The sequence below is a fragment of the Cydia splendana genome, chromosome 22 (assembly GCF_910591565.1).
Source record: "Cydia splendana chromosome 22, ilCydSple1.2, whole genome shotgun sequence".
Classification (NCBI taxonomy): Eukaryota; Metazoa; Arthropoda; class Insecta; order Lepidoptera; family Tortricidae; genus Cydia; species Cydia splendana.
Genome location: NC_085981.1, coordinates 2,212,337 through 2,227,579, shown reverse-complemented (window position 1 = coordinate 2,227,579; position 15,243 = coordinate 2,212,337). Strand labels below are relative to the sequence as shown.

Below are 15,243 nucleotides of genomic sequence, written 5' to 3'. Positions count from 1 at the left end.
AAAAATTAAAAAGTTAAAAACATTGCAGTCTCGATTTTGGGACTGCAATGTTGCATACGAATTCCATTATTTGTCGAGTTCCAAACTTTTTAAAAGTTGAAATGGCCATATCAAATGAAGGCACAGGCCCATTAAACAGCCAAACAGATGATTAGTACCGCGACTATTTAGCTGTCTCAAATAGGTTGGCGTATTTTCGGCAGAAAAATACACTTCTATTTTTTTATTAAAAAAATAAAAAGGCGGCAAAGCTAATTTTTTCAATTGTTTCTACTTTTTTCTGTGAAAATATATACGTAAGAACGTTGCTTTTGTAAAATATTTCTATGATATTTATATTTCTTGCACCATTTTTGAGAAAAGCACTATATATGACTCGGCTGGAAGGCTACTTGCTGGCTTCGGATTCAATTAAACGGACTCCCAAGGTCGTCCGTTTAAAACGAATCCTCAGCCTGCAAGTAGCTACTTCCGAGCCTCGACAATAATGTACTATTATGAGGCATTGTGAGGTTTTCTACTCAGTATTATTGTGCTGTTTTCTGAGCTATAGTTTTTCTAATAGTGCGTCAACATCCAGCAAATTAAGTACTAAACTACTAAACCCTATGGCTGGTCTACATACTGGCCCATGATGGACGAAAATTGCATGACATTGTATTAGTTCAACAGGTTCTTTTAAATAAGAACAAATATAAATAAAATTAGTCACTTTATTACAAATACTTTTATAATTAAGGCACTTAGGTCATAAACTTCCACAATATTTAAAACTTTTATAATTATTAATAAAACGAAACGTACGTAAGTACATTACAATCTTAAAGCTTACATTTGCTAATGGACGAATTTAAACTTAATTACATTTCTAAAGTAAATATACTCGAGATCATAGTGACCACTACACATTTATAAAAAAACTGGACATAAGTTCAATTTGGGGAAGACCGGCATATAAAATGTATTGCAGGAAAGACCGTCATAGTACTCATAGTCATAGGGCAACAACTCTGGTACTTGTATACGTACGTCGGTCAGACACAAGTCAGAAAGGAAGAGCTTCACTCCTGCTCTACCGACTTTCTGTAAAGCCCCATTTAGACGGTTCAAGAACTTGCATGCAATATTCGATTGCCGACTACAGAGTACGCAATTCAGTCGATCGGCCAAATACCGCAATGTAACGGAAATCGCATGCAAGATCTATACGTCTACCATCAGTTTTTACATTGACATATACGCTCACGTCTACGTAATTTACTTTCTATGCATCTCGCTCGTACTCGCATATTAGTGCAAGCGAGATGTACAGAAAGTAAATTACGTAGGCGTGAGCGTTATGTCAATGTCAAAACTGATGGTAGAGGCTCTGGAACCGTCTATACTCTGTATCTTTAGGTATTTAAATAAAAGTAAACAAATAATTTGTACATTTTCGGGTAGTTATAAATAACATTTATTGGTTACCAAATACAAAACCGCCCGAATCTGTCACTGAACGACTGACTAACCTACATTATTTGATCATGTAATGTTTTCATCTACCCTCAACTGGCTTAAGGAGCCATTTGAGGGTAGATTTTGTTTACTTTTATTTAAATACCTAAAGATACAGACTATAAATAGTGCTTAAGTGGGGTAGGTGCGGGGTATGTTTGTAACGCGACAGTTAAAAGCGACGAAAGAGCTTGTAGACGGTCTTCCCCACATTGACCAATCTGTAAATTTGTATTGCATAAACTTTCGCCAAATAAATTTCAAACAAATATTCTCGAATTAAGGAACAAATACATAAAATAATTTTTACAGACATTACCAATTTTAAAGATAACACGAATAATTTTTAATTTGATAAAATTCAGCATTGAGCCTTAATATTGCTGCTATAAAAGCTTTATTAACATTCAAATCGTTATATTTTCTTTGTAAAATCATAGATTTAATGAAACAAATCATGTTATATTGCAATATCCACCATTAGAAATCACACAGATTTTACTGTATTTTATGACAGTAATATTATACATTTAAAATATTCCTCACATATTCACAGAAAGTTTTTACTTATATAGTTTTTAGTTTTTATAGTTTAATATCCATATAAAAGTACTTCTTTTATAAGTTTAGGCTAATTACCTCAGCTAAGTTGCTGACGTTGAAATTACCTGGAAAACAAAAATTCAAGTATTGGATAGATATTACGTGACGTAGTGCATAATTAAATCCATCGTGTTTTCACGGAAACGTACGAACGTGTCTTGCTATTACGGTCAGTCTCGGTACAAAAAGTACCGAGGTTGACTGACGTAACATGACAAAAACGAACGTTTCCGAGAAAATACGATGCAAACAATTAAATTATTATTTATTAGAATTATAAGCCTACCTTTCAATACTAAGAATATCAAAAAATTCCTGACTTTCCATGACTATCAACATGTATAAGGGATAAGTTCGCCTTTGTACTTCTTACTAATTGTATGTTATTTTTGATATGTCTTTTTGTACAATAAAGAGTTTACTACTACTACTACTATTTTACCAAAATCCCCTGACCTGACTGAATTGAAATATGATTTTCCTACAATATGAACGTATTATACAAAGAAAATAAATATGTCAAATGTGTTAAAGTGGGCCGAAGAGGGAGAGGGAGGTAGATGGGCCGAAGTTTCATTGAGGTTGGAGGCCCTCTTAGGACCACTTGCACCATTTACCTAACCCAGGGTTAACCGGTTAAACCTGAAGTTACCATGGTTACGCCCGGGTTAGTGTAATGGTGCAAGCGGGCCTTAGGTAGTAATTTGGTCGGCACTCACCTCAGCGCTCGGCATTGAGCAAGTACGGCACGACGTCGTCGATGCTGACGTCGCCGACGAAGCCGACGAAGAACACGTCCTCGAGGAAGGGCCCGGTGAAGGCGCGCAGCACGGGCAGCTGCAGCAGCAGCGTGGCGCAGCGCTCCTCGTCGGCGGCGCACAGCGTGCGCAGCGAGCGCAGCGCGGACGATTGCAGCTCGCGGAGCTTTTTGGTTAGGAAGTCTGGGGCGCCGTCTGTGGACAGATATATTAGTTAAAAAAAGTTTCTGACAAAATGAGAAGAACTTCTCTTTGAAGTTGAATGAAACGCGACGCACTATGCCGTACAGCGCAACTGGAGACCTGTTTAATAATAATGACGAACGAATATTTATACAATAGACACGCGCACACACACACACACACACACACAGATCATATACCCACACAGACGGGTCAGATGGAATAAAATAACAATATTAGAACATAGTGAGCCATTCAAGCAAGTGCAATTTACCATTCTTGCTTAAACCTAATTAGGTTGGAGACCATGAGCTAGGTAATTAGTGTATACTTTGTCACATTTGTCACTTTCATTCATCAAAATAGTTTCGAAATATATACCCAAATACATACACACTTAAGGGCCACTTGCACCCTTCCACTAACCAGGGGTTAACCGGTTAAACCTGGAGTTACCATGGTTACCAGTACAATGTGACCTTGGATTAACGGTGTAACCGGTTATCCCCGGGTTAGTGGGATGGTGCAAGTGACGCTAAGACTATTAAAATCATAACCCAACTCATAGTCGGATACAAAGTGTTATTTTTTACCTGGTGAAAACAGGCACAGCGCTCGCAAATGCGCATGTTCCCTCTCGCTCACTCGCAGCTGCTCCATATTACCGATGTATTGTTGCAAGCGAGACAGCATGCTGCTCACTTCAGATACTCGCTCGTCAGAATAATCCGCAGTAGTTATCTGAAAAAAAAAAGTATTAATGATGTTCACCCAACGGATCTAAGATGGCCACAGTTCTTTCTAAGTAGATATGTAAGTTATCCGGTTGACGGACTACGGACAAAGCTACGCAATTCGTGCAAAGATGAACCCTAATACTTACTAAATATGACTCAACTTACGGTGACCTAGTACCTAGTAAAATATGACTGACTCCATCATTTCTGGACTATGGGGTTGTACCATAGGTTTCCCCTGCTTCTAGTTTAGTTCTGTCCTAAAGGGCCTCGTTCTATTGTATCGCCTCCTCACATGGCGACCGTGACAGGACTTAGTAACCTATTGGTTTAGAATTACCTCGGCGCCGCGTTCTCGCTCGCACTCAGTGTTGCCGGTTCGCTCGCGCAGCACGGCCTGCAGGTGCGCCACCATTTGCGGCAGCAATGCAGTCAGCTGCAATGCTGACGACAACTTGGCCAACCCTAGTACGAAGAGCTCGGGCCAGCATTTCTTGAGCAAGGTCACTTGGATCTCGAATCTGTAAAATATAGATGATTCATATTTAAATCACACGCACGTAAGTACACACAAACGCACACGCATGCACGTATAAGCACACGTGCACAAGCGCAAGCACGCGTACACGCTCACGCACGCACGTACAAGCATACATGCGCTCGCACGCAAGCACGCATGTACACACACGGGCGCGCGTGCTAGCAGTCCTAGCAGCCTAGCACGCACACTTACACACGCGCGCACGTAAACGCACGCGCACACACTCATGCACACTTACACACACTCATTAACATACGTATACACACGTGAGTACGCTCATACGCTCACGCAAGCGCACACACGCACTCACACTCATGTAAACTTACGGTAAAGCCCTCGCAGCAGGTATAGCCAGCAACCAGCGACTGATAGCAGCCAGAAGTCTAGCCCCTGCCTCGCATACGGCGTGGAGTCTTAAGTGTGGCGGAGCACCCCCGGGCAGCGCCATGTGTAACGTCAGGGACTCCGGGGTTGAGAGGACTGCTGAAGGGTCCACCACTGAAACAAAAAGGAAACTTTAGATAAAGTATTCCTTTATTATATATTAACTCTCATTTATAGACTGGTTTATCGCGAATTTATTTTATTACTTTTATTTACCGACGTTTCGACACAGGTTTTACTGGTCGTGGTCGCGGCTAACTGATGTCCCAGCAAAAGGTCAAAACAGAGATTTGTGCAACTACCCGACGAAAAGTGTATGAAAAAGTTTGGGGTAGACATCACATTTTCAAACTACCCACTACACATAATGTTAATTATTTTCAATAGTCCGACACGCAACACTCACAATATCCACGCACACATCCGAAGATAGATCCCTTGGCTTTAACTTCTGTATCACTGGTTCCCAAGTTGGCGATAAGTTAAATCCATCCTCCCTATTAAAATTTAAACATATGAAACCTGTGTCGAAACGTGGGTAAATAAAGGTAATAAAATAAATTCGCGATAGACCCGTCTATAAATGTGTTCAAAACGCGAAAGCTGAACAGAGGAACACATGAACATTTCCGTGCATAATTTAAGTTTCAGTTGGTGTTTTCTATGAACAAGTGTCATTTGGCTAAGCCTTGTAGTCGGATAAAAAAAAAACTACGCAACTGCTCAAAAAGGGGGCAAAATTAAGCATTTTTTTTTGTATTTTTATTAGAGTTATTTACCTTCTGGCTGTGGAGCATCAGCTTGGGGCGCGAGAGGCGCCTCCGGGGCCGCGTACGCGGACTGCAGGTACTCATTGATAGCTCCTACAAATAACATTCCGTTAGAACAATTTTGAAAGAAAATACACAATTGCATAATTATTTTCCATCGTATTTTCTCGGAAACGTTCGTATTTGTCATGCTGCTTCAGTCAACCTCAGTACTTTTTGTACCGAGACTGATTGAAATAGCAAGACACGTTCGTACGTTTCCGTGGAAATACGAAGGAAAATAATTATGCACTACATCTGTACCTAAATGTAAATCTAAGATGTTTCCAGTTTCAGCTTGGACGAATGCTTTAGTATGTCTGTATCGCTTCTCCTATCCTCCTAAGGCCCAAGGGCCTACTTATAGTACCTATAGTACTTATTCAGTGCGATGAAATGTAAATCATATTCAATTGGAACAGTCTCATTTTTAGGGTTCCGTACCCAAAGGGTAAAAACGGGACCCTATTACTAAGACTCCGCTGTCCGTCCGTCCGTCCGTCTGTCACCGGGCTGTATCTCATGAACCGTGATAGCTAGGCAGTTGAAATTTTCACAGATGATGTATTTCTGTTGCCGCTATAACAACAAATACTAAAAAGTACGGAACCCTCGGTGGGCGAGTCCGACTCGCACTTGTCCGGTTTTTTTTGATTCGTTCAATTGTCAAACATAAGCAAAATCAACTCTATTCCCTACACTAATAAAGGTTCAAACTTCAGTGGCAAATTCTGGATTTTTCATTTGTATGCCTTAGGAGGCTATACAGTTTGCATTTCTCAACCGATTCACGTAAAAAATTGTGGGCAGATTCCATAATTATACAGATTTTTTGCTGATTCAGTACTTCGAAATTTCATGTCACAGAGCCTCACGCTAAGTTTCATATTTATTTTGCAGGGACCAAACAAATGGGCATTATCAGTGTTCAGGCCTAAAAATTTTGCGTTGCAAGGAAAAATAGTGTTTACCACTTTATTGATCTCTCCCTTGAGTAGGGAACTATGAAAGCACCCATGAGGCTGACATGTTTACCTATTTAAAGTGTCCAAAACCTCAATAAAAATCAGATTAAAAAAACAACGCGTTGCGCTCCGGGAGTGCCGGCAGAAGTGAAAACTCAATGACATTGTAACAGTTTTTCGATCAGGTCACGTGTCCATCTTACGAATTTTCAATCTGTCGAATCTGTTGGTCACGTGACCTGTCGCGAGTTTAACTTTTTTTCCCCATCACAAAAAGTGCACAGCGTCGCTAAAGAAGTTTTCACTTTAAAAAAGGAAAAATGGTCATCATAAATAACTCACCGAATTGTCCCATCTTAAAAAGGTTTTTAGCAAGTTGAGTCTGCAGGAGGAGTTGTTGCCGACGCGCGCCCTCCATGTCGCCGGCGCCCAAATAGCCCGGCACTGCACCAATATAATAAATTAAATCAAGACAATAAGCTAGTTGCCTATAAAAAATAATTTAACACACACATTACTTTGGACATTATTTCCAAAATATTCATTTCAAAACATCTAACAGTACTGGCCAAAAATATATCCCCTTCAGGAAAATTTTTACTGCAAACATTTTTACGTAGTCAACAAGGAACCATAAAAAAAATTGCTGTAAAAACCTGAAGGTGATATATTTTTGGCCGATACTGTATCCCTACTATATCTAGAACTATAGAATGATACATAATGATGTTTACGTATTAATGTTATATTGTGTTATACTACATAATGTTATAATTTTCGGTCACTCGACCAATCTAAGGGGATAGGAGCAATGGACAACATTTCTGCTAGGATCTCAACTATTTGGAACTGAATACCTATGCCTAATAAATTCCACAAAGAATTGGTGTTTATAAATTCGCATACCACTTCAGTATACAATACAGGATGGTATCTAAACTGGAAGATGGTTTACCTGGGTTCCCCTTGTTGAAAGCGACGGCGGCGGCGAGCGCGAAGTTGATCGCAGGCGCTGCGGGAGACACCGCGCCGAATTCGCTCGGCTCTTCTTTTGGATTTATCTGTACACAATATTTTTACATAAACGAGGGAAAAAAAATCATAAGAAAATTCTTCCATTTCCACACAAAACAAGCAATTCTTTTTCAAGCCAAGGCATTAAACATAATTATCAATTTAAATTGATTGGTGTGTTTTTTTCACGGAAAAAACACTGGTTCTGATTTTAAGCAATGTATAGAGACAAATTATATTGCAAATTTGTGATGTTTTCAGCATAAAAGTACCTAAATGTTAGCTGTTAATAAGTATGATTTTTATTTGAATTTTAACGGCAGAGGCGCCTTAATGACAACAATGGTTTGGTAATAATTATGGTTGAAAACACATTTTTTATTCATTGAATTTTTTACATTGAAATCCATATAAAATGCTCATTTTATTGATTTTAGATTCAACAATTTACCTGTCCCTGCTGCCCAGTCAATCCCAGCAGCTTAGAGTACGCCTGCCGCTCGTGGAGACCCTCGCCGCGCTCGGGCTTCACCTTGTCCACGATCGGCTTCCTCTCATGCTGAACCGCTGTCAGTACAAAGCAAGAATTACTGCCCATCAGATTATCTTTTATAATTGGACTTTAGGTAAAACATAGATATCATAGGAAGAAAAAAACTGTCTTGATTATTTCATTCTACTTTCTTGTCGTATCCTCATGGCTGAGGGACGTGACGAATGTGGACACTTTTCACCAGTGCTCTCCAGGCCGCTCTGTCTTGGGCCCAGTGCATGCTAGCCTGCAATGTGGCGTTTGTCTCTGACATTATTCTGTCCGCCCAACGCGTGGCCATACCTACGCTTCCTTGCCATGCGGCTAGTAATGAGCTTTTCCAGGCTATCTCGCCCTGTCCTGCTCAGATGGCCAAAGAAACCAACTACACGTTGGGAGCAAACATATTCTAGATTATATCATAGTATATTTATTTATTTATTTATTTAAAATTTAAATCAGACAACAAGGCCCATATTACAAATACCTTACAGACTAACATACATATATATATATTATAAACTTAAAAACTAAACACTATTTATGCGACAAAACGGCGTGGCTCCGTTGAATCGGCTGTTCTTGTGTCGGATTCGGCAGTTTGCCCCGGAACCTCCGAAACACGACACCTTTCGATATCATAGGTACCTAAGTGAAATTCATGAATATACCCCAGGCCTGCGGCCGCCTTGTAAATACTCACAGTCACTTCGCATCCCGCAGGCGAGGCATTTCTGCAGCCTGCAGTACTGGCAACGGTTACGGTGGTGCTTGGTCACCTCGCAGTTCATGCTGCCCCGACATTGGTAGCCCAGCTTCTTGCGGATACTCCGCTTGAAGAAGCCTTTGCAACCTGGTGGAGTAAATATTGTTAATACAAGAGTCCAGCAAATAGAAGTCATATCATAAGCTATATTGATAGAAGTGAATAGTTAACCCGACGACTTTTTCGCTCTTATTGCGTAGACATAAAGCTTTTTCCTATCTATCCGCTTTTGCCGAATGGGCGTCGATATATCTGGGGAGACCATAATTTAGTAGAAATAAGGGAAATAGTGAGTTTAAACCTCCTGTGGTGCTTAATAGTAGTAAATGTTAGGAAAATAAGCAAAAATGAGTATTTGAAAATAGCATGTATCAGTATCACTAATGTTGAGTAAGTATTATTGCCAAGAACAAATATGTAGGTATATGTGTTATGCCGCTGTCATGGTAATTTATATGTGTTATCTGTGTTATTTATATGTCTACACTGGCCATTTTGAGCGCGAGGAAATTGCCTCGCGCGTATGCTCGCTCTGTGTGGTCCCGGCTACTGACATTATTCTGTCCGCCCAATACGTGGCCATACGTCCATCCCGATGCTTCCTTTAGTATGAATAGTAGTTTTGTTAGTATGAATATTGAGATCAAACCTTCACAACTGATAGCTCCATAGTGCCTTCCAGATGCTCGATCTCCACAGACAATGCAGAGCTCCAACCCGCCGACTTCACTGCCGCCGCTGAATTTCATCTCCATCTGGTCCTGACCATCCATACTACAACCATATAATATAAGGATTAGATTAGATTTTCTAATTCTGTTCAACAAAAAATATAACTTTGCAAACATTGTGCTTTGTTGGCGAACAGTTTTCATAATGATTGTGACCGAAAATGTTTGTATGTTTGGTATTAGCTAAAACCACTATTCGGGGTATCTCTACTCCTCACAACATGGCATTAAAATGTTATAAACAATGTAGGTACTAAGAATATACACCCTAATCTTGCCCTAATAAATAATTAACACAGTTGTATTGTTAAATGCTTTTAAAAATATTTCAGACATTCAGAGAACTTATGTCTAACTGTTTAATTTGGATTATCTTGTTATGGATATATTGTGATAAGTAATGAACTAACCAATTTAATCATAATTTTATTTATTTAAATTTAACTCACTTAAACTTACCTACCGTACCTTCGAATGTAACAATGAAATTACACAAACCAAACAATATGGTTCAATTTCAATACCTGTTTAGCAAAACATGTTTATCAAAATGCTACACATTTGAACCTTGATATTACTGAAAGGTCAAAGTATTGTCAAGCAAGGTGATGAAACATCAAGATTAGCCTAAATGGCCACGCGAAAGTATAACTATGGTCACTCGTCGAATTAAAAACAAAACAAAAAAAACTTACAAATATTTACTCTGGGCACCTTTCACTCGCTCATATGCATGGTATTTTAACCTTTACGACTACGTGGGCGGAAATACAATGAACTTCTCAAGGTATCGAGTAAAAACAAGACGCCCTGACCACTGAAGTGAGGAGAGCGAGAATGGAGTCATCCATAACGTGGTGTATACAGTTACTTGGAGCACTTACTTTTTTACGCGGACGGAGATTTTCTTTCTTTGGAAAACACAAGCTTGATGGTGTTTTCTGGTCACGTACTACTTATGATAGCGATGCATAGTAATTTTAGAACTGAATATAGTCGAATGAAGCGACGATAATGCAAATACAATAAAAAGAAAATAAAGTTAATGGAGGAGAGAAAGAAATGCACTCAACAAAACGTCACACGATGATGTTTGAGGCACTTGTATTTGTTTGCATCGTAATAAAATCAGCAGATAATTTTGTCTCATTTTAATGTTTTATTTCATGTATCTAAAGTATATTAAAATACGAAAAACTGTACTTAATGAATCTTTATTATGTAATTGTTAATAAAGAATGCTAAAAAACGATGTTAATATTACGACGCGCGTCTTTACCTTTACTTTAAACCATGAAGTTATATTGTTTAAACTGGAGCGAGTTGTCACTTTTTTGCCATACTAATTTGAACCTTATCACCGAGACAGAATGTTGTTCGTACCAGACTAGAGAAAACGGTCCACATGAGATAGAAAACCCGAGCCCTGTGTCTCACTCGCACATGTTGCCAATGTTAAAAAGATACCATTGTGGTAAAAATTATATCAATATACTACTGAAATTCATTACCTTCTTATACTATTTTAGTGCTATATTCCAATTACAGTTCTGATATCTTTTAAGTAATTTGCTAATTATTATGATGTTAATATTATTAACTGATTAAGCCAAGTATGTGCGCAACAAAAAAAACAGTAAATTGAATATGGTAGAAATTGTAGTAACTTTGAATATTAATTGGTATCCCCAACTTGATGACGATTAGGGTGACCATGATGTCGGTACGATTTGGATCGGTCTTACAAAATTGTTATTTCATACTTAATGTAAAAATAACTTTACCTAAATAGTATACTAATAAATAAATAAAGATATACTTATTTCGGCATGTTTAATTATTCGATTCACGTAATGAGAGCTACATAATTGCCAAAAATTAAACCCGAAGTCCTTGGACATTACAGACTCATATTTATACATAATATTTAATTACTGAAACGTTAATTCTAACTATTTATATATATGTAATCGATTCTATATAGGTTGAGCCGACATTTCCGTCAGTATACAAAAGCGGCAAATTTGAAAATTTTGTTTCAATTACAGATCTACGATGACGCTTAAAGAATAGCTAAAGTACGCAAAAGGGAAGTCATCACGTATATGAACACACCATGAGTATGATATTGATAGTGATAGGTATTTTGTTAAATTATGAATTATGAAGAGCATAAATAGTGTAGAATGCCGGTTTACACAGTTAAATGTAAGTTTTTATTTCGTCGTGTGCTAATATTTTATCATTTTAGTCAATAATCAAGATAATTTCGTGTAAAAACATAAATTGTTACGCTACGCTAGGGCTTGACAAAATGACTAGTATCGATAACCAGTGGGCATAGTAATAATATAAATTTATTTGCGTTGCAAGTGTTGAAAGTAGGAATTAAATTCGCAACGAGTGGTGATAAATTAAAACACGACCGAAGGCAGCGTTTTTAATCGATACGATTTGCGAATTACCAAGTACAACTACAACGTTTTACCCGACCCTGAATATCTGTCTCGCTCTCTCTTATAGCTGTCTTTGATAGAAATAAATAGAAATAGAAAATATTTATTTGGCGTAAAAAACATACCTAGATTACGGTAAGTACAACATAAAGTTAAGAATAAGGTAAACATACACCAAATAGGATGCCGCTCAGCATAAGCAGTGTCTGTAAGACACTACGCTGGTTTTCACCCAATACGTACGATGGACGTACGGCGGACCACCTTCCTCACAATCAACCATGATCGCATTGATCGCGATCCAATACGCCCATCCCATCTGTAACAGCTTTTATAACTTTATAACTACTAAATTAAGTAAGGTTGTGTGAAGCGTTTTACAGAAGAGAAAAAAACTTTATCCATCTCTTTTCTGGGGCAATTATACTAGCATAGGGAAAATACAGTATGTTTCTCTCTGATTATGCACGAATGAGAAAAGATCCTGGCCAAACTATACATTCCATCTTATGCTAATATCCCACATTCATATGACTTATGGTCACCCTAATTAGAAAGAGATGGAGGGCTCAGGTTTGACATCTCATGTGGACACACTTTTTGGCCAGTGTACACTATCCAGTTTACTCTCTACGTCCGTGCTTTAAACAGTTTGATCTACTTCTATTTCTGTGTCTATGGCACATGACACTTGTCAAGTTGACAATGTAAGCCCGTCAGCCGAACCCCGAACCGCATGTGGTTTCTGTTGTAAATAATAAAAGTTTAGTATTTGTATAAAAAGTGATTCATATCACTAGCATCCAAGCGGGCTAATTTATCCACAAACATGGAGGATATTCTCGATAAGTTCAACACGTTCACTGAAAAGCCGGTCAAGTTTTTGACCGTTCAAAAAGATGTTAAAGACGACATCACGAGTTTGGTTAAATCTCTGTACGATTTTACAAAATCGGAAGAATTTAGTGATGGAAAGAAGAGAAAAGGCTCTGCTCTGCCTAAATTAATAGTGAAAGATTTCGATGAAGAGCAGATATGGCAGCAAATCGATCTGCAAAACGCGCAGTGCTGGGATCAACTGGTATGGGACGTCGCTAACAGCATATCAACAAAGAAAGATCTTAGCTTCCCTGTGAAGATTAAAGACGAAGAAGATGAGTCACGAGATGAAATAATGGAGACCAAAAGTCAATCAGAGGAAGAAGAAATAGAAGAAAGGAAAGAAAAACCTAAGACTAAAAATAAAAAGTCACAGAAGTCTAATCTAAACAAGAAGTCTAAAGGTTCAATAGTTGACGATAAATTTTTCAAATTAAATGAAATGGAGCAGTTCCTTCTTCAGGAAGAAAAGGAGAAGAAAGCGGCATCTGACTCGGGAGATTCAATAGATTTATTTGAGGATGTTGATGATGAATCTGGTGAAGAAGATGCTCAAGGCATGTATAATGACTTCTTTGATAATGAAGATGGGGACGATGCTGAAGGTGATCAAGATGACAGTGGAAATGATGAAGACAGAGACCATGAAGAAGAAAAATATGAAGTTAAAGATAAAAAGTCTAAGAAAAAGGATAAGAAAGTCAGGTTTGCTGCTATGGAAGATAGCGAGTCTGATGATGAGAGCGCTGTTGAAAATGATGAGCCAAACACTAAAAAGGATAACAATATGGATGAGCATAAGTCAGATTTTGAGCATAGACAAGACCGTCTAAAGCAAACTATTAATAGACTTGAAGAAAAAATGCTTAAAGAAGCACCCTGGCAGTTAAAAGGAGAAGTAGATGCAGTGAAAAGACCACAAAACTCCTTATTAGAGGAGGTTGTAGATTTTGATTTAACGTCTCGACCACCACCTATCATTACTGAACAGACTACAGTTACCCTAGAAGATATCATAAGGCAAAGAATCAAAGATAAAGCGTGGGATGATGTAGAAAAGAAAGAGAAACCGGTTGATGACCAGCTACAATTCCGTAAAACGGAAATCATTGATCAGTCAAAGAGTAAGCTGAGTCTCGCTCAAGTTTACGAAGCGGAGTATTTAAAGCAGAAGCAAGCAGCATCAGGAGAAAAGGAAGAAGAAGAAGAACCGGAAGCGCATAAAGAAGTTAAAGAAGCAATGAAGAAATTGTTTGCTAAACTCGATGCTCTCTGCCATTACCATTACACACCTAGAGCTCCACAAGCAGAAGTTAAGATAGTTAGTAACACTCCAGCTATATCCATGGAAGAGGTTGCTCCGGTAGCTACCAGTGATGCGGCCTTACTTGCTCCAGAAGAAGTCAAGAAGAAGCGTAGAGGCGACTTAATGAGTAAAGAAGAGAGGAGCTCAACAGACAAGAAGAGGGAACGAAGGAAGAAAAAGCAACTGCAGCGTAAGAAGGGCACCATTGCTAAGGTTACGGAGCATAGGAATACTACGAAGGGAGTGGAAGCGAATGATAAGTCTTTGAAGACTTCGAAGGCATTCTTCCAGCAGTTGAATGATGAAGCAACGAGTATAATTAAGAAAAAACGTAAAAATAAAGGACAATAATGAGTGTTTGTTAGATAATTTGTATTTGTATTAAATGTGAAAGACTATGTCTTGTTGATAATTTGTATTTATTTTATTACTAATCATTTACATGACCTCCTTTTTACAAATCAAATAAATTTCTTCAGATTCTTCCTATGTACTAAATTAGGTAATACCAAGTAATACTAATACCAGGTATATGAGGTAATAGATATGATAAAAAACCTATATACCTAAAATATATATTCGTGGCTTTATGTCATGTAATGTTATGTGTGGTTATGGTTGTGTTGTATGTATGTTTTTTTGTGCTTTTTAGGGTTCCGTAGTTTATTACCTGCATTTTCTTTTACTTATTTGTTGCTTGAATGTTTGCCACAAATAAACGGTTTCTATTTCTATATTATTACATTGTTAAATACACGGGTTAAATGGTTTGAAATGAACATTCCCAGAAAAATAAGATGCACTTACCTAAGTTTAAAATGCAATTTATTAAAAACTAGGTATTAAAAAATATACATGGTTAAATAACTTAAATACCACGTTTTTAACAGTACAAATAATGTAAATGACTATGTATAATGCCATGTTAAAAAAAAACAGGAATTGTTTTACATAGCTTCATAGATAGGTTAAAAAAATCTGCCTTAATTAAATATTGCGTCAAAGCGCCTGCAAAAAAACTAACAGCAATGTCAGCACAAACGCATAGTTTGCAGTTCTCTGCATGCCACAATACAACAGGC

The 15,243-nt window shown here is 38.0% G+C and overlaps 2 protein-coding genes across 4 annotated transcripts; one reads left to right on the top strand and one right to left on the bottom strand.

Moving 5' to 3' along the window:
- Positions 1-1,374: 1,374 nt before the first annotated feature.
- LOC134801390 (nuclear receptor subfamily 2 group C member 2) lies at positions 1,375-10,602 on the bottom strand. 3 transcript variants are annotated; one of them, XM_063773921.1, is made up of 12 exons: positions 10,405-10,602; positions 9,439-9,563; positions 8,727-8,876; positions 7,943-8,058; positions 7,433-7,538; positions 6,820-6,921; positions 5,483-5,566; positions 4,646-4,817; positions 4,119-4,299; positions 3,635-3,782; positions 2,820-3,053; positions 1,375-2,165 (listed from the first exon to the last, which is right to left on the bottom strand). In XM_063773921.1, exons 2-11 carry the CDS (start codon positions 9,560-9,562, stop codon positions 2,821-2,823), a joined length of 1,416 nt encoding a protein of 471 aa, XP_063629991.1. In that variant the 5' UTR covers position 9,563; positions 10,405-10,602; the 3' UTR covers positions 1,375-2,165; position 2,820. The 3 variants fall into 3 exon arrangements, with proteins under 3 accessions (XP_063629991.1, XP_063629992.1, XP_063629993.1); XM_063773922.1 differs by lacking the exon at positions 10,405-10,602 and adding an exon at positions 10,212-10,371; XM_063773923.1 differs by lacking the exon at positions 10,405-10,602 and adding an exon at positions 10,216-10,369.
- A 2,118-nt stretch (positions 10,603-12,720) lies between these two features.
- Positions 12,721-14,572, top strand: LOC134801600 (U3 small nucleolar ribonucleoprotein protein MPP10). Its single transcript, XM_063774217.1, has one exon. It carries the CDS (start codon positions 12,806-12,808, stop codon positions 14,510-14,512), a length of 1,707 nt encoding a protein of 568 aa, XP_063630287.1. The 5' UTR covers positions 12,721-12,805; the 3' UTR covers positions 14,513-14,572.
- Positions 14,573-15,243: the final 671 nt, after the last annotated feature.

Bases quoted from the DNA above. Each gene is read 5' to 3' on its own strand.
- LOC134801390 (XM_063773921.1), bottom strand. From the start codon at position 9,562: ATGGATGGTCAGGACCAGATGGAGATGAAATTCAGCGGCGGCAGTGAA. The intron at 4,300-4,645 runs GTAAGTTTACAT...TATATTTTACAG, and splicing joins CCTGCTGCGAGGGCTTTACC to ATTCGAGATCCAAGTGACCT. The intron at 3,054-3,634 runs GTAAAAAATAAC...ATCTGTCCACAG, and splicing joins GCTGTGCCTGTTTTCACCAG to ACGGCGCCCCAGACTTCCTA.
- LOC134801600 (XM_063774217.1), top strand. From the start codon at position 12,806: ATGGAGGATATTCTCGATAAGTTCAACACGTTCACTGAAAAGCCGGTC.